Source organism: Acinonyx jubatus, chromosome X (assembly GCF_027475565.1).
Source record: "Acinonyx jubatus isolate Ajub_Pintada_27869175 chromosome X, VMU_Ajub_asm_v1.0, whole genome shotgun sequence".
Classification (NCBI taxonomy): domain Eukaryota; kingdom Metazoa; phylum Chordata; class Mammalia; order Carnivora; family Felidae; genus Acinonyx; species Acinonyx jubatus.
Genome location: NC_069389.1, coordinates 94,230,165 through 94,248,995, shown reverse-complemented (window position 1 = coordinate 94,248,995; position 18,831 = coordinate 94,230,165). Strand labels below are relative to the sequence as shown.

The 18,831-nt window shown below is 46.7% G+C and overlaps 1 protein-coding gene across 5 annotated transcripts in view; it reads right to left on the bottom strand.

The window, feature by feature from the left end:
• The window catches only part of DOCK11 (dedicator of cytokinesis 11), a 195,112-nt gene that overhangs the window by 104,573 nt on the left and 71,708 nt on the right, over positions 1-18,831 (bottom strand). For all 5 annotated transcript variants that reach the window (XM_027054306.2, XM_027054307.2, XM_053201592.1 and 2 more), the window contains exons 11-18: positions 15,897-16,037; positions 14,632-14,844; positions 7,897-8,019; positions 6,497-6,579; positions 3,231-3,353; positions 2,954-3,030; positions 343-527; positions 184-249 (exon numbers count right to left, since the gene is read on the bottom strand). In XM_027054306.2, the coding sequence (XP_026910107.1) occupies positions 184-249; positions 343-527; positions 2,954-3,030; positions 3,231-3,353; positions 6,497-6,579; positions 7,897-8,019; positions 14,632-14,844; positions 15,897-16,037 (1,011 nt within the window). The remainder of the gene's footprint in view (positions 1-183; positions 250-342; positions 528-2,953; positions 3,031-3,230; positions 3,354-6,496; positions 6,580-7,896; positions 8,020-14,631; positions 14,845-15,896; positions 16,038-18,831) is intronic.

The following is an 18,831-nucleotide window of genomic DNA, read 5'->3' as shown; positions in this document are numbered from 1 at the left end:
CTCGTTTTGTTATTTCTTAATATTTAATCCTCGCAGTCAAGGTGTGAGGGCAGAAAAGGCAATACTACTTTTGTCACGTTAGCACATTTTCCTTATGGCGCTTAAACGAATTAAACTTAGCCACCAAGTACCATGGTCTTTTTCATTCCTAAAAGTGCACGCTTATCAAGATCGTGAACAAACCTTTAGAGCGCGAGCGTCGCTTTCATCTGAATCCCGGAACTCTACACAGACTGCGATGTTCCTCGCCTAGAAAGGATTAATCATTCAAAATGAGTCCTGGAACCAGAGAACGGTAAATAACATGTTACACTCCAAAATGTACAGTTCACGCTGCGTTACCTTGGCAAATGTCTTCTGGCTATCATATTTTAATTGCAAGGGATAGACATACAGATGGTTTTTATAAACAGTAAACGGATAACAATATTTTGTCATTTCTGGAACAAACTCTTCGACCTCCACGGTAATATTTTGACAATTCTTTTCGAAAGGCTTCAGGGGCACATATGAGGAAGTAATGCAATCTACATCGGAAAAAAAAAAAAAGAAAAGAGGCAAAGAGAAAACAACTGAGATGACGGACACATTACTGCATTGATAAAAATATACGTGGACTGTGTTCCCAAAGAGCGATTTAACAGATTTCTGAGCGGCTGACGAAAGTCCTACAACCACTGTAAGAACCCAGAAGGACAAGATGGCGTAGCCTGGGCCTGATTTGAGTGGAACCATCCAAACCAGACACGGATTGCTAGTTCCTTCTCAATGTGGAATGATTTGCCAAATATAACACATCATAATTTTGACAAATTTAACTCTGCAGAGAAATCCATTACATTTCTCCTCCTATGGCTGCAATTTAGCTTTCACTGCAAATTTTTATTGGTATCGGGGAACTAACAGCAAATGTAGGTCTCCAATTAGCTCATGGATAGTCACTCTGAAAAACTTGGTGCAGGTGCAATTTTCACCCAGGAAATAACGGAGGCCTTTGGAAACAACAGATCTTGGGATGTGCTACCAGTGATAAATTCAACACTCCCGAAGGTGAAATACACAAAGGCTCAGAAAAGGGCGGCAGCCTGGGTTACTGAAGTAGCCATCACGGGGCACCCGGGTGGCTCAATACGTTAGGCATCCAGCTGTGGCTCAGGTCATGATCTCGCGGTTCGTGAGTTCGAGCCCCACGTCGGGCTCTGTGCTGACAGCTCGGAGCCTGGAGCCTGCTTCGGATTCTGTGTCTCCCTCTCTCTCTGCCCCTTCCCTGCTCATGCGCTCGCTCGCTCTCTCTCTCTCTCTCTCTCTCTCTCTCAAAAATAAACGTTTAAACAAAAATTGAAGTAGCCATCGGCATAGAGGGGATTCATATACTGACGGAGCCCTAAGATGGTTTCTCCTTGCTGCACAGAGGTATTGACAGAGCAGGGAGACCCAGGAAGAGTCATAGATGATGAGGGTATGGTTTCCTCTCATTACTGTGATACTTACAACAGACTCTCTGGAGATACAGAAGAAAGGCACACAGAAACAAGTGACCACTCTACTATCCCAAGATAACTACTGTTAGTATTTTGGCGTATTTTCTTCTAGTCTCCTTTCCATGCATGTTCTGTATAATAATACAAAAAATCCTACTGTATATACAGAACTTTACCCTGGGATATTTTTAGCATTTGATGTACCGTTTTGTCCAGTGAGTTCTTTATAAACATCATTTGTCTGGGCTACATAAAGTCTCCCGGTATAGGTGGACCGTAACTGCCTTAACCACACTGACAGTGCTGGACTCTTAGGTTGTTTCCAATTTCCCTCCAATATAAACAACATGGAAAAGAACACCTAAGACTACAGTGGTTTATGTTTTCAGTTCCAGAGCCCAAGGAAGGCCCCTGTTGGCCCCCCTTCCTAATGCAGTCCGCCCCAATCACAGATTCGAGTCGCTCGTTTGTTTTCTTACTTAGTGTCAGTCACTCCTTCTAGACTTTAATCCCCATAATTGCAAGGCATCTTGTAGCTATGCAATAAGTGTTTATTCAATAAATGCTGATCCAGTGAATGAATGGATAGATAGCAGCTCAGAATCAAAATGCCTTAGTTACGGACATTGGTGAATGTCGATTGCCTCCTGTACTCCTGCACACTGTAGTCCTCCTCACGGTAGGTGAGGGCGCCTGGCTAACACCTAGCCAGCATTAGATAGTCTCACGTTAAATATTCTCGTAAATTTGACAGAGGAGCAAAAGCATCTTGTAATTTTCATTTGCATTCGGGGCATTAGTCCTAAGATTTGAACATTTTCCCAGTTCTTATTAGCCACTCCATTTTATTTCTTACCAAGTGCCTTTTCTGTCTTCTGTCCATTTTTCTCCCGAGATCTGAAATTGCTGGCCTTAGAGAGGAAAAGAAACTCTCCTCCTTTTGGATCCCTTCGTTGGGGACACTTATCCAAGGCACAGAACAGAAACTGACTAGGGAATACTCACAACATTATATATTATATATGAAACTGCATCTGACAAAATCAACTTCATCCTCTTCCAAATCTGTTAACTGTCCACTATGTGTACTGGATGGACTAGTGTCCCTCCCAAAATTCATGGCCACCAGAACCTCAGAATGTGACTTTATTTGGAAATAGGGTCTCTGCAGATGTCATTAGTTGAGATGAGGGCATACTGAATTAGGGCAGGCCCTACACCTGACTGGTGATTCTTCCTTAGAGCATTCAGGGGGAACACAGCCCTGCTGATGCCTTGACTTTGACATCTAGCCTCCAGAACCTGGAGAGAATAAATCTGTCGTCTTAAGCCACCCAGTTTGTAGTTTTTTCTTACAGCAGCCCCAGGAACTTAATACACCACGTAAACCTTAAGAAATATATTGAAAAGACAAAAACCCTGAGATTCAAACATAGCCCTTTAAGGTTTATTTGTAACATGTGAATTCTTACTTGATAAATCCACAGGAACACATTCTACCGTGACGTTTAGCTGCCCAGGAATAATCTGCAATTTGGTCTTCTCCGGCCTAGGGGTCAAATGAGAATATTTTATACTTAAAATCTATGATTACGGAATGCACCGGTTGCCCTATATGCAAACTTCCAAATGCTTCCAAATGCAAAAATGCTCCAAAGCATTCAGCTTCTCCCATATATGACTCACATTTACCACTTTAAGAAATTATAATCCATCTATTGTATTGATTTACTACAATAACACACTTACTTCTTGTATTCTGAGAGTAACTTGAGAATGTCTTCATTTGAAAGCTTGCTACTGTCTTGTTTATACAAAGGAGAAAACCTCCCATCCAGATCCAGAGAACCTTGAGTATCTTTGAAAATGGGTCTGAAACAGCAGAAGAATTTTTTTTTTTTTTTTAATTCTGAAGTACTGAGAAACGAAGACACACTTAATGCTGGTATGTGTACAAAATGGTAAAACGACTTCGGAAACTCACTCGGCCATTTCTCATGAAGTTGAGCACACACCTGCCCTCTGATCCTGCCATGCCGCTACTCTGGGCATATTTCCGCATGGTGCATGAATGTTCAGAGCAGATGTGTTTGTTATAGCCCCAAAAGGAAACGGCCCAGAGAGTCATCCACAAGCGAATGGCTAAACGGTGGGGTATTCATACAAGAAACCAAACGCAAGAGTACATCCTGCACGACTCCGTTTGCATGAAGGTCTCGAGTAGAAAAAAAGCCCTCAGTAGTGATAACCATCGGTCGATGGCTGACTGGTGGGAGTGGGATGACAGACCGGACAGGGGTGTGAGGAAACTTTCTGAAGTGATGGACACGTTCTAGACCTTGGTTGGAGCGGTAGTTACAGGACGGTAAACATGTGTGAAAATTCATCAAGTCGGATATATAAAATGTGTGCCTTGGAATCAAAGGTAAAGAGTATCTCAAAGTTGAGGACCGTTAAATTCGATCTTTGGGGCACCTCTGTTAGGCATCTGACTCTTGATTTCAGTTCAGGTCATGATCTCCCGGTTCGTGAGTTCAAGCCCCTCATCGGGCTCTGTGCTGACAGCTCAGCCTGGAGCCTGCTTGCAATGCCCTGTCTCCCTCGCTCTCCCTCACTCTCTGCTCCCCACTCCCCGCCGCCCCCCCCCCAGGCTCATGCTCTCGCTCTTAAAATAAATAAACATTTTTTTTAAAAAAAACTAGATCTTTAAGATCTATTTACAAAGTTTACAAAAGGTCTATAGAGTTTCCGATATGGATTTGGATTATTCCCTGCCTCTTCCCTTTCTCCCGTTTGTAAGCAGTGACTTACTACTAAAATGAAAAGTAATGTACAAGCACCCAGCCCGACTGAAGCAGCCCTAACCAGAAACATAATTCCCCTTGGCAGAGCCTCTGAAGATTCGGTTCTAGGCATGAACTACTGTTCCTACTTCTAAGCATACCTCCTTTATTTTCAGTAAACAGGGCTTTATCATATATTGTTAAAATATCCCAGGCAAGCCTTTAGAGTGAGTTTTTGCTGCTGTTGACAAGCAAAACAATTCCAGAAGGAAAAAAGAGGGTCATTCCTCATCACAACTGGGGATCAGAGCTCCCAACTTTAAAGACTTTTGAATTAATTTTCCTCCTGACAAAACGGCATCAAACAGCCGGAGTGGGCAGAGGTCACGGGCCGTGGGTGCTGAGTCCTACTCTGCTACATGCTATGGGAAGCCGGACAAGGATTTTTCGGTAATTTTTTTTTTAAATCCTTATTTATTTTTGAGAGGGAGAGAGAGACACAGTGTGAACAGGGGAAGGAGCTGAGAGAGAGGGAGACGCAGAATCCGAAGCAGGTTCCAGGCTCCGAGCCGTCAGCACAGAGCCCGACGCGGGGTTCAAACTCACGGACCGCGAGATCACGACCCGAGCCGAAGTCGGACGCTTAACCGCATGAGCCATCCAGGTGCTCCAAGGGTTTTTTGGGGGGTTTTTTTTGTTTGTTTGTTTTTAGTTCTATGCCTGAATTTCCTCATCTCCAGGGTAGGAATAACAGTACCCCCCTCTTAGAAAGGTGCACGTTAAGCACTTAGACCACTGTCTTGTGCAGGGTTAACGCCTAACTATAAATACTAACCACGGCAGCAAGTGACTTCTCGGCTGCAGCACCACTAAGGACGTGCAGATTTACAAGCCATGCTTCACCTTCTATAATGCCTAAATAGACCCACAACCTCTGCTCCTCTTCGCCATTCACCTAACCTTGGCTGTCATTTTCTCTTCACCAGTCTGCGAAGCAAGGACCATGTGCCTTTTCGTCTACCGACACGCAAAACATTTTGAAACCTTCCCCAAAATGAAGCGATTATAAATAGCGACAGAAGGGTTAATTAACTTAGAATCTCCTACCCTTCTGCTACTTCCCAACACCCACTGAACATAATTGATTGAATTATTCAGAACACGGTGCCCTTCCCTTCCCCCAGAAGTTCCAGGGAGCTGTACAGGCTGTACCTCAAACAAGCCAGTGAACTTGTATTTCAAAGGGGGGATAAGCAACAAACACATGTGAAGTCGTCACTGTACGCAGACTTGGAAGATGTGGGGGGAAAACTAATGTGACCTACCATACGACAGAAGGTATAGATAACATGCTTTCAGATACACTACCCGTGAAGGGCCAGAAAAGCAAGTCGATTCATTAATTACACACTTGCACTTAACCGCATTCTCTTGCCTTCTGATTTTTAGTACGTTTTCCAGAAATACCCCAGGATAGCTTTTCGAAGCCTAAACCTAGCCAACTGTGAAATAGTGGGCACGCCGTACAAAATTCCCTACAATTGCTGGTTTTCTGGGGCAAACAATTCCCTTAGTTTAGCAAATAAGTTCTGCTTTGAAATGCAATAAAATTAAGTGGGGTCCGTCAGCTCAGGAACCCCAGCCAAAGAAGATTTCCCTGAGGCACGGACATATGAAGAAATGAGAGGGTCTTGAATGCACGGCGAATTTTAAGAGAAAGAGTTCGTATATCCTGTTATGGATTTCACGTTTGCGCCCTCCCGCCCAAGTTCCCATGGTGGAAACCGAAAGCCCAAGGTGATGGGTATTAGGAGGAGGGGCCCGGGGCAGGTGATGAGGTCCGAGGGCGGAGCCCTCGTGAATGGGATTAGCACCCTTAGAAAAGGCCAGAAAGCAAGCTCGCTTCCTTTCCGCTACGGCAAGACAAAGGAGAAGTCGGCTGTCCGCAACCTGCAAGGTGCTTTGCTCACCAGAACCTGGCTGTGCTGGCACCTTAATCTCAGACTCCCAGCCTCCAGCACCGTGAGAGAGAAATGTTTTGTTGCTAAAGCCTACTGTCGGTCTCCAATGATTTGTCATCGCAGCCCCGGACGGATGAAGGACACACCATGAGCGTCCCGAGACAGAACCGGGTTGGCAGAGACCAACTGCTAAATGCCGCCGGCAAGGACCACAACCCTGAACTTTACACAGGAGGGCGAACAGAAAGGTCAGGATTATATGTGCACAAACCTGGCAGCCCAAGCAAAGGGCATTCTGTACTGTCCCAGGCGGCTACATACTTGCTTTGCTGTCCTGTGCACCTTCTGCGCCGTCTAAGGTCAGAAATAAGAAGAAACGCTCATATTTGTTGAAACTACCAGAGACTCGCCGCGAAAAATCACCCCCCCCCCCGCCCCCGCTTACTGGTGGAAAACATCAAAGTCCAGCCAAAGAGATAAGGAAGGTGCTACAAATAAGACACAACACGCGTCACAATGCTACCCACCTTCCAGGACCAACGTTTTCTTAAAAGTTTTGTGTTTTCTCATTGGATGGAAATAGATGTAGGCACGTTTTGTACCAAAGACCCATAGTGGGGAAATTCTGAGCAGGTCTAATGTGTGTTTCCTTTCACACACGAGCAGGCAGACATTCATTATTCTTGGGAGAAGTTTGTTCTCAATACAGTTGACCTTTCTACTCCCAAGATAAAAGCCGAGTGACCAAGAGTCAATGCAATTAGTTTAGTTAGGCAAGGAGCTGCTGTTTGCGCAGGCACTAGGAGATGACAAAAGATTAACGGCCCATAGAGTCTCAACAGGCTGTGAAATGCTGGCTGGATGCTTATCCCTTGGGATGCGAAATGCTAGCAGGCCTTTATCTACGACCTGGAGACTCCCCCCCCAACCCCCAAACACACAAATTAGCACAGCTAATGAGCTGTGCCATGAACGCTTCCCCTCTCTGGGCCTCCGTCTTCTCATTTATAAAATGAGGGGAAAGGACCACGTCGCCGATTGCCAAAGTGCGGATTTCGTGATCCAGACATTTGGATGATTACATGCCATCCGAAGACACCCAGCAGTAAAAACCATCGCTACCATTTAAAATGCCAACATTTCACGAAAAGACTCATCGGTGTGATGTTTCAAACGTAGGAAGAACAAAAATCTCGGAATAAAGGGCAGCCCCTCGAACTGAATACATTCAGCTTCCTGCGTTGAACTCCTTCCCCTGTCTTTCTTTTCGTATCACAGACAGGAGGAACTTTCAGTGCAGACCGGCATTTGGGAACTGCGGGGCCGGACTTCCCAGCTCTGACATTCTAGGGCTGTATGTGAGAGCTGGAAATAAAGAACAGCTATCGCCAAGGATACGGCGTCAATGAACAGATGTCGCCTAAAAGCCTTTAGCTCTTACTTTGATAAGCAACCAGAAATCAGACTGTCAAGTAAACAGAACATAAAACGGACAAAAGTCACGTTCAAGCTTAGCATGCATACTCACATAGCATAAAGTATTTCCAGAATATACCGTGTACTGAGAGAATGAGGTTTTCTTGAGGGTTCATTAACAATACCGTTAAAAACACCAGTAAAACGCAATTTTTACATTAGGCTGAAACGCTCGCAAACGATCTTTCTAAATACCTTTGCTGGGTCTGAATTTTTGATGTAGGGTTCTGCACAGTGTGTAATGTTTCCCTGGAGCACCTTTTCAATTCTCGCAACTAGAAAAATTTCAGGATGTGGATTCGTCACCGAGAAAATTCCCTGGGGAAAAAAAAATGGCTTCCATTAGATGTTTTTATGTAACTTCATACATATAGTTGCGTGGCTAATGGTTCCTAGTAGTGTGTTTAGCATAGCATGTTGACATCCAACACAGGGTCGTGTCCAGGACCCTGAAAATAGACAGCGTTTCCTTTCATACAGTTTCTAAAACTCCCAATGCTTCTTTCAAAACAGATTTTCTATTTAAAAAAATTTTTTTAATGTTTATTTATTTTGAGAGAGAGAGAGGGCACAAGTGGGGGAGAGGGAGAGAGAGGGAGTGAAAATTCCAAACAGGCTCCGCGCTGCCAGCACAGAGCCCGATGCGGGGCTTAGACTCACGGACCGTGAGATCGTGACCTGAGCTGAAGTCAGAGGCTCAACTGAGCCACCCAGGCGCCCCTTACGTTTCCTATGAATACGTGTGAAACGACCATGTCACCCGCTGTCCAGCTCAGCTCCTTCCAAATACATTATCTGCCAAACAGCCTGTTAGTTGGTTATGTCTGTTGTTCCAAGGAGCGCTGCGCAAATGAATTCAAATGGAAAAAGCCATCATTGGGACTCTACCAAGTTTTATTTTGCTACTTGGTATATTACCAACTGTGTTAAGATCATGCGTTCCAGTTTTCAAAACATTTCAGACACATTATCTCATCTGCTCTGGAGAGAACACTCTACAGCATACAGGAAAGAGGAGAAAACTCAGTGTAAGACCCCCAGTCATTCCCCCGCAAATCCAACAACTTGTAAGGACCCTAAGAACGGCAGATTCACCTTTGAATTCCCAAGCCTCGAGCAGGGAAGGAAGTGGTTAAAAACTGCTTGGGAGTCAAATTTCCTGGGTTGAAATTCTGGCTCCACCATTTATAGGTTTAGGCAAGTCTGGTCCTGTGTCTATGCCTCGGGTTTCTCATCTGCGAAATGGGGCCGAGAATGGTAATAGCTATTCCAAAGATTTCCTGTATGGTTTCCATGTACTGCACGTTAGGTACCCAGTCACTACTAAAGTGGCCCAAAGCACTGCAAGGTCACAGAACTTGGTTTCTTTTTTTTTTTTTTAATTTATTTTGAAAGGGAGAGCATGAGCAGGGGAGGGGCAGAGAGAGAATCCCAAGCAGGCTCCGCACTGTCAGCACAGAGACCGAAGCTGGGCTTGAACACACGAACCGTTGAGATCACGACCTGAGCCGAAACCAGAGTCAGACGCTTAACCAACTGAGCCACCCAGGCGCCCCTGGATCTCTGGTACTCCCAGGAACATGCTGCTCGGGCGTGGAGAGGCGCCTGGCAGCTAGCCCCTGCTGACCTTGCAGAACGCATGCTCAACAGCACATGAGTGCAGTCTCACTCTTCCCGGTTGTCACCTAGCTGTCCTGGATGGTTTTTGTGCGTTATATCCCTTAGTCTTCAGAAAAACCCTTGAATGCAGGCACTACGATATACCCATTTTACAGAGGGGAAAAAACGAGGCTTATCCAAGCGCATGCGGTGAGTGGGCAGAGGAGCCTGGCAACCACGGCTTCCAGACTATACATATAGCCCAGGCTATGCTGCCTCAGCCCTGGAGCGCACGCATCCAACATCTCACACAACGAGGCCGGATGAGAAGAGCAATACTGGTTATTGTGACAGCTAACGTTCACTGAGCACCTGCTATTCTCCTTTCCCAGGACGCTGAGCATCTTCCCACACGGATGCCAGCAAGGAGTATTAGAATTTGGAAAACTCTGACAGTGGCGAGGAGCAAGGTGCTTTCAGGGAGCGAGGTGCCCTCTCCCTGTCCCCAGAACACAGAAGGGTAGCCAGAGAGTGCCCGGGAATGCCATATGGGCTGCGAGTCTGGCCCTTGTAGACAAGGCCTCTGGCCCAGCCATCCTTTCCCACCAAGGAGGCATGGGTGTGCCTGCCCCCAGCCCCAGGGTAATTCTAACCCACTTCAGTGCCCCTCTCCCTCTAAAGAATGGGTCAAGTCCCCCCATCCCAGCGCCCGGCACTTACATACCCCATAGCACGGCAAGGCTTTGGGGGAGGGGGGAGTCTGTACCCTTTCCCCAGCCCAACAACTGCTCCCCCCGCCAGGGGGGGAGCCCACACAGCCACAGGGAGGCAGGCCCCCACGAGTCAGCATCTCCCCCACAACCCCAATCCAAAGTAAATCAGGTCTGACCTTGGGAGACACGGGGGGCCGAGCTCTGTCAGGGCATCTGGGAAGAAAGTGCCAGGCAACTGAGAATAAAGGGACTGGTCATAGTGACTGTTTGATGTCAGGGAGGCAGAACTACTCGATGGATCCAACTCCTTCCTTCTCCTGTGGTCACCCTGTTGGTCCTCAGGGAAGCCACTGGAGAGAAAGACTCCAATGAACAGATGGCAATGGAGGGCCTAGAATGGCCCCCAAACACCCACCGTCCACCAAACCCTGGGAGCTGCCTCTTCCTATAGATAATGCTGCCATCTGAATAGCCCTGCTGGAAGGGACGGAGCTGCCCGAAAGTCCTTTCTGGAAATGCCTGGGGAACTGGGTAGTTTCCCTCTTTCTAGGGTGACACGGAAGCAGTACTGTACAGGGGTAAAAACCTGGCCTCTGAAACTGGCCAGAGCCAGTTTCGGGTCCTGTCCTTCATCTTCTAAGTTCTGGGACTTTGGGCAAGCTACTCCTGGAGGGCTCTGTGCCTCAGTGTGCTCATCTGTAAAATGGGTATGGTCACAGTACCCACCTACTTTGCTGGGGTGTGGTGAAAATAAGGGACTCCGTAAAGGAGCAAGAGAAACACAATGGCACCAAGACTTGTTGTTACTGCTCAAGAACCAACAAGCTGGGATTTGGGCTCCGATCTGCTAATATCCAGTCTCTCTCTGACACAGCACGGCTTCCTAGTCGTAAATGGGAAGAAGTCGGGGGGGGGGGGGGAACTTCTCCAAAATAGAATGTTCAACTAATTGGAGTAAATGACCGCCTCTTGGTATCATCATCAGCTGACCTGAAAAGGGTGCAAGACGATCAAGCCATTTAGGGCCACTGCCCATCGCTGTCCCCTTCTCACCTCTCACATATTCCTGAGGTTTCTGTCAAGCCCCACATCTTCCGCGCAGTCCCCTCTCCGTTAACTCCCGACCCCTGAACCCTCCTTGCGTTCCGAATGCGTCTCCTACCACTGCGTTAGAGGCCGCAGCCCTTACTTACGTTGTTCCAGACATTGTCGAGCCTGCCTTCCCCACTCTGTGACCACGTTATGGTGGCCAGCTTACTTCACCCTCCCGATCTGTCCTTCCCTCACCTCCCCAACAGCAGTAATGATACTATTTCACAAGACTGTGATGATTGCATGAGACCCCAATGGAAAATTCTGGCATACCAGAGATATTGAAAAAAAAAAAAAAAAAAAAAAAAAAACCTGCTGCTTTTCTTCCTGACCTAGATTACAGGTGGGATGATGCCCACGACCACAATTACAACTCCATGCCTTGAACATACAAGCTGAGCAATGGGGAAGTAATACAGTAAATACATCATTGGCTTCAAAGGACTTCTTTGATACGGTGCAGGAAATTTTACACAAAATTCCGTAGCAGACTCTTAAATACTTTTATGCTGTATTTGCTCAATCTTTTTTAAATTTATTTAAAAAAAATTTTTTTAGAATGTTCATTTTTTTTTTTTTTGAGAGACACAGTGTGAGCAGGGGAGGGGCAGAGAGAGAGGCAGAAACTGAAGCAGGCTTCAGGCTCTGAGCTGTCAGCACAGAGCCCGACGTGGGATTCGAGCCCACAAACTAGGAGATCGTGACCTGAGCCGAAGTCTGACGCTTAACCGACGGAGCCACGCAGGTGCCCCTCAATGTCTTTTTTTAAATGTTTGTTTATTTTTGAGAGAGAGAGAGCCAGCAGGGGAGGGGCAAAGAGAGAGGGGGACAGAGGATCCGAAGCAGGCTCTGCACTGACGCAGCGAGCCGTCCCGATGCAGGGCTCGAACTCACGAACCTTGAGATCATGACCTGAGCCGAAGTCGAATGCTCAATCTCTTTCAGAAGCATATGCTGCAGTAGTGAACATATGTTCACATATGTGATAAGTATAATCTGAGCAACAAACTAAGAGGCAACATGGGGAAAGCCCAAAGAGGGAAGTTCACTGTACATGTAAAGTCTTTCCCCAGCACGCAGCAATCTGTACCAGTGAGCATAATCCTGAACCCAGGAAGCCCGGATGCCTGGTATTTATTCTAAGGAGATAACTCAGCAAGCGAGCTAACATGTGTGCACGTGGACGTTCAAAGCAGTGTTATCTACGATACCCCCAAATTACAAATATCCTGGTTAGGTACGTCAATGGAATACTATAAGAGCCTTTAAGGACGTGAGTGACCCAGAGGGCGCCTGGCTGGCTCGGTCGATTGAGCCTCCGACTCTTGATTTCAGCTATCATGATCTCATGGTTCGTGAGCTCGAGCCCCACATTGGGCCCTGCGCTGAAAGTGTGGAGCCTGGTTAGGATTCTTTCCCCCTCCCTCTCCCTCTCTGCCCTTCCCTGACTCTCTCTCTCTCTCAAAAATAAATAAACATTAAAAAAAAGAAGGGCACCTGGGTGGCTCGGTCGGTTAAGCGTCTGACTTCGGCTCAGGTCATGATCTCACGGTTCGTGGGTTCCAACCCAGAGTCGGGCTCTGTGCTGACAGCTCAGAGCCTGGAGCCTGCTTCGGATTCTGTGTCTCCCTCTCTGTCTGCCCCTCCCCAACTCATGCTCTGTCTTTCTCTCTCTCAAAACCAAATAAATATACATTAACAAAAAGAAATTTAGGGGTGCCTGGGTGGTTGAGTGTCTGACTTCGGCTCAGGCCATCATCTCACAGTTCGTGGGTTCGAGCCCCACATCAGGCTCTGTGCTGACGGCTCGGAGCCTGGAGCCTGCTTCAGATTCTGTGTCTCCTTCTCTCTCTGCCCTTCCCCCGCTCGCATTTTCTCTCTCTCTCTCTCTCTCTCTCTCTCTCTCTCTCTCTCTCAATAATAAATAAACGTTGAAAAAAAGAAAGCAGAAACTTAAACTCTATGCTACATTCTATTTTCCTTTGAGTTGCAAAAGTCGAGAAGGAAGACCATCAGTTCTGCTCTGCCTAACCTCTCATGGCTGCCAGTCTGGTCAGAGGTCAAAATGGCAGGGAAGCGTCAGGCTCCTTGTGAAGGGGCTTCTTTGCACCAGACAGGACAGAAGGGCACAGCATTACATATGTGACATGAGCAGCTCCCTCCCGTTGCTCTGCAACCAAAACTCCTCGTTATAAAGACCCTTTATGCTCCATTAAAACTACCTATTCATGTGGGGTCAGCATGAACACTGCCAGCTCACAAATGAAGCTTCCAGATTCCAGACAACATGGGAGACTGGCTCTGGGGCATCCACTGCCAAGCCACCGACAGGAATAATTTCTGGAGGAATCTGTGGGGACCTTTTGCTGTAGGGGGGTTGGCTGGCCAGGAATTTGAGGGACACTGACCTTAATGGCACCTCAGCCAGGGGTGTAGCCAGATAGACACATGGAACCCCTAGGTTGTTCTCGAACCTTCTGGAAAGAGAGCCTCCAGTCTGTGACCATCACAAGATTTGCCCTGACGGTGGCCGAAGTTTCATTCAGATGGGCACCTTCCCTTCCTTGCCTAATTTCCTCTTCTTCATGGAGTCTGCTGGGAACTCCATTCTTGGATCCATAGTCAGGCTTCGGCTACAGTGTTATCCTCTGTTCTGTAAAGTTCTGTACACAGTTCCTAAGTTTCTGCAAGGGGGTGACCTCTGCTCATGTCCTAAGGAAAAATCTAATGTGGGGGCACAAAGCCGGCTCAGTCAGAAGAGCGCGTGACTCTTGATCTCGGGGTTGTGGGTTCGAGCCTCACACTGGGTGCAGGGATTACTTAAATAAAACTCAAAAAAAATTTTTTTATTAATCTGAGGAAGGGGCGTCTGGGTGGCTCAGTCGGTTGAGCGTCTACCTTCAGCTCAGGTCATGAGCCTATGATTTTTTGAGTTCGAGCCCCGCATCGGGCTCACTGCTGTCAGTGTCCCCCTCTCCCTCTGCCCCTCCCCCGCTTGCAATCTCTGTCTCTCTCTCCCTCCCTCAAAAATTAAAAAACAAAACAAAACCTAAGGAAAAACCTAATGGTGTCTTAAGAAATCTCTGAAATAAAGACTGCGCACCAAGACAAAAACCAAAAGCAAACACAAGCTACCTACTAATGGAAATGGGAATTAGGGACAGGAGATGATCGTCGGGTCAATTTCTTTCTTCAGAGAAACTGGCCTTTCAGGCACCTACTGCCTTGCTCAGAAGTGTGCCCGAGTGTGGCCGTGTGTCTGTGCCTGTCCGTGTCACCTTCGTTGTCCAGCTCACAGGATACTTCCTCTGAGAGTCCCGTCACGGTCCCACTGAAAAGGTGACTTCGCTGACCCGCTACCGGCGCATGCTGGTTTCCATCCTGTCCCTCTAACGTCAGTCCCCAGGGGAAAACATCTAGACACACACCTTTACAAGAGACGCCCACGAAAGCATCGTGTGAGCGGATGAAACCACCCAAGGGGCTTTCCGTTTCTTATTCCGAACGCTAGAAGATCGCGCTCTACCTGCTTTATGTAGCGTAACTGGGATTCTGCAATTCCATGAATAAAAGACTCTGGTAAAGAGCTTCTCGGGTGTCCGTCGGCGGCCAGTTGCGCAGAAGCACCCCACAGCATTTCACGGACAGGCGGGGGATTCAGGTCTATGTGGAAGTCAGCTGAAATCTTACAATTGTTCCTCACATCAAATAAAGCGAGATTGATAAAAAAGGGTTCAACCTGGAATGAAAACAAGGGCATGTTGAAGCGAAGACCTTTCGGTGGGGTGCGGGAGGGAAGACACACGACAAAACAACGGTTTTATTCCTCGAGGCGCGGTGATTACGGCTCTTTTCTGAGTAGAACAGCTACGATGGCTTTCGGGCTCGTTTGCATATAAGAAAGAGTATTCTAAAATAACAGGCTATCAAATGTTCACTTTTGTCAGGCGTAAATAATTTTACAAGTCGTATGGTTTTTCTAATGCGTCCAACTCCGAAGGCACATTTAAAGCACGCCAATTGTTCTATGAATAAAATGTAATTCTCGGTAGGTTTACTGACATTACTGAAAAATAATGCCAATATTGTAGAATAGACCTAAATCTTCCCTTTTGTTATGCTACCGCTTACTTGATGATACATTTAATAAGTGCTAATATCCATCAACATCAAATTACTTGACAAAAGCTTTGCCCCGTCAGCAGTTTGGGAAGGCTACGATTCCTCCCTACAGATGGCATTTGAAAGCCGGTCACAAAGAGCGATTTTGTGCCAAACGGCATAAAGATTAACCCTTTATCCACAGAAAGTCTGCTGGTGCCTTGCAGCTACTTTGGAAGGGACTAAATCCTCACTGTGGATACTTCTCAAAGACAAAGCCAGAACCAAAAACTAAAGATGGACAGAAAACGCCGTCTCTTTGGTGATTTAACATTTACAGTTGCAAGTATTTCTGAGTAACTCAAATGATCCGTGACAGCTACTAATTACAGTTTTCGATGAAGAACAAAATGAACTCACTCGAGGAGAACGAGTGAGGCTAGCTGACTGCAGAGCATCCGTATCCCCGCCTGGGGACACCCCGTGATGGGCCAGGTCACAGAAGAAGTCCGTCCTATTCTCTGGGAGAATTCGCAACAAGGAGGATTTTCCAGGTTCTGGGGACATGTCCCTTGTGAACGTCAACACCCTACTCTATCTGCTGTTTTGAATAGGTCAAGACGTTCGGGAATCCTCCCAAGACGAGGATTCACATTTTGGCAAAAGAGAAATGCCAAATGACATACATACATTTGTGGCTGGTCCTCTTGCATGGTCTCCAACTTGACCCAAGACATTGAAAGTTAAATCATGGCAGTTTACCAGGAAACGTTTATTGCACTTTTCCTCGAATGGCTTTATATCAGGCTCGATTCCTGAAAAGTCCAACCTCTACAGAACAGAGGAGAAGAAGTCATTTTGTTAAAAAGAGGATTCATAGGAATACAGGTCTTTAAGTAAAAACCGCAGAACCCTACAGTTTTCTATTCATACTTCATTTGAACTTTTTATTTTATTTTTTTCACTCGGTAAGCCTTTGTAGAGCTCTTACACTAAGGTTCAAACACCGACAGAGAAATCCTAGAGGGAGATGATGAGACTCTGATCGAAGGCATTGGAAAAGTCACAGGTCTGTACCACGGCCGACAAAGCCCTATAGGACGTGAGTCCCTACCTCCCCCAACTCCTCGGACCCCATCCCCCACCACTCTTGCCTCCCCCCCACCCCCACGCTCTGTTCCAGCCACACTGGCCTCCTTGTTTATTTCGCCAAGACCCCAAGCACACTCCCGCCTCAGGGCCTTTGCACTTGCTGTTCTGTCAGTTAGATGAATGCCTTACTCCCTAATTTCATTCATGTCTCCGGTCAATTGGCTTTAAGTTTGCTAACACGACTTTTTTGGTATGTACCTAGTGGTGACGGGCCTTCCCCACAAAACATACATTCCAGGATGATAGAGATTTTTTTTTTGTTGTCTTTTATGAGGTGTGCAGGGGGGGCAAAAGTGCCACGAATGGACATGCGAGGCATCCAGAATGACACGGCGGTCCCTAATTGACTGTGCTGTTAGGAACTCAGCTGCGGAATAAAAAAGAATAGCAGATATGGGGGGAGGGGGAGTAGAGACGGTGAGCTCAGTGTGGGATGTGTTCGGTTGGAGTGAGGTTACTAAGTGGCTGGGAAAATAGCAGGGGTCTGGGCTGGAGATGTGAATTCGGGAGTCAGTGGTAACTAGACCCTGGGGACCACCTACGTTTAAATGATGAACAGAGGGAGAGGCGTCTGCTTCGAAAAGTGACAAACAATGAGCTCAGCTTCTCACAGAGCTGGGGGCTGTACCCTGGCTGCCAGAGAGAGAGAGACTTTTCTTAAATTACTGGTATTTCAATTTTTTTTTTTTTTTAAGTTTTAAAAACAGATATTGGGAGTCAAGGAATTCCTCTCGGCAAGGGAGGAATCTGTCCCTCCTCCAAGAAACTCCTAGAATCCTCCTCCTCGGCTCCCACAGCTCAGGCGATCGGAGTCCGTCCGTTTGTTCTGAATATCCGAACAGATTTAACGTTGTGTTCACCAACGGGAGGGGATGCATGGATTGTGGCACAGCTCACTATACCAGAAGATCGGCGACCGGGGAGGCGGAAAGGACTCGGTGAATCGGAGTAGAATATACTGCCAATATGGATAGCTCAAGCCAAGAAACCCAAGGCTTTTTCTCAATTGCCTAAGTAATTCAAGCCAAAACAGGTATTGTGCCGGAAGAATCTTGGATAATTACAGCCCTTCTGACCTAGCCGGCATCACTGACCAAAAAAAATCCTCCTTCAACGGGCCTACATATAACATTCGTACCTGAAAGCACCCTTTTCCTCTCGGGTCTATTTATCTACAAACCGAGCACAAATGTGTGGGACTAGACAGCTCCCTCTTGAACACTTATCTGTAAAGCCGGCTGAGGCCAGTCATTGCCATGGAGATCAATTCTAATTTCCGCCCATTTATCTGCTCTCCTTTCTATCTTCCTGAGACAGCGGAATGTGAGGAAAACTGGACTAAACCACCCCAGCCCCCAAATCCTTTCCCTTCCGAGGCCTCCAAGTACAGACGCTGGGACACAGAACCTTCCCCCAGGTCTGCCGAGGTGGTCTTTATGCTCTAAGGTCGGTGGTAGAGAGTCTCTCTCAAGACATCGTACTGGGGTCAAAAGAGAAGGCTGACAGCATAGGATGACGGCACTTCACCCAGAAAAGGGACGCAACACATACGACACAGATTTCTCTGCAAGGACACTGCCTTCCCTACATTACAATCAACCGTTTTGGGCGTCCAAGTGTCACTGCAATGGTGAATTCTTCACCGACGATTGTAGCTCACTGATAACTGCTTTTATGCTTGCGTTCAGTTCCATGACCACAAAAACACTACACCACACATTTTTTAAAGATACTGGATTGAGTTTCAACCACAGTCAATTGGCTTCTTTGTATACAAGGAAAGAGCCTGACATGTCCAATTAGAGCCCAATCGTGTGGCGCGGGCGGGGGGGGGGGGGGGGGGGGGGGGGAGTCGGCGGGGCTCTATGAAAGGCTCAGGCTTGTTTGGAATCAGCAACTTTCTGAATGAGTATCTAAGAACCAGTACTCCGAAGGTCCTACTGTACCCCCCCCCTTTTATTTAAATCACATAACTTACACAAGCAATCTAATATTGCTACGGAAAAAAAGTAGGAGAGGGGTGCCTGAGTGGCTCAGCCGGTTAAGCATCCGACGCTCGGTTTCGGCTCACGTCATGATCTCACGGTTTTGTGAGTTCAAGCCCCACATCGGACTCTCCACTGACAGCTCAGAGCCTGGAGCCTGCTTCAGATTCTGTGTCTCCCTCTCTCTCTCTCTGCCCCTCCCCAACTTGTGTTCTCTCTCAAAAATAAATAAACATTTATAAATAAATAAACTTTAAAAAAAAAGAAAGAAAAAAGGAGATAAAACATGTTTTAAAATTTTTCCTCCAAAATTATTTTCTCATATGGTATTTTTATTAAGGAAAAATGCCTGCATTATTGATAGACTATATACTTTTCCCATGTCAAATTAAAAAAAAAATTAAAAAACCGTGCGAAGCAGAAACAAAATCAGTCTTCCCCAAATTATATTTTTCTGATCTATTTTCACTGAGAAAAAAACATAAATG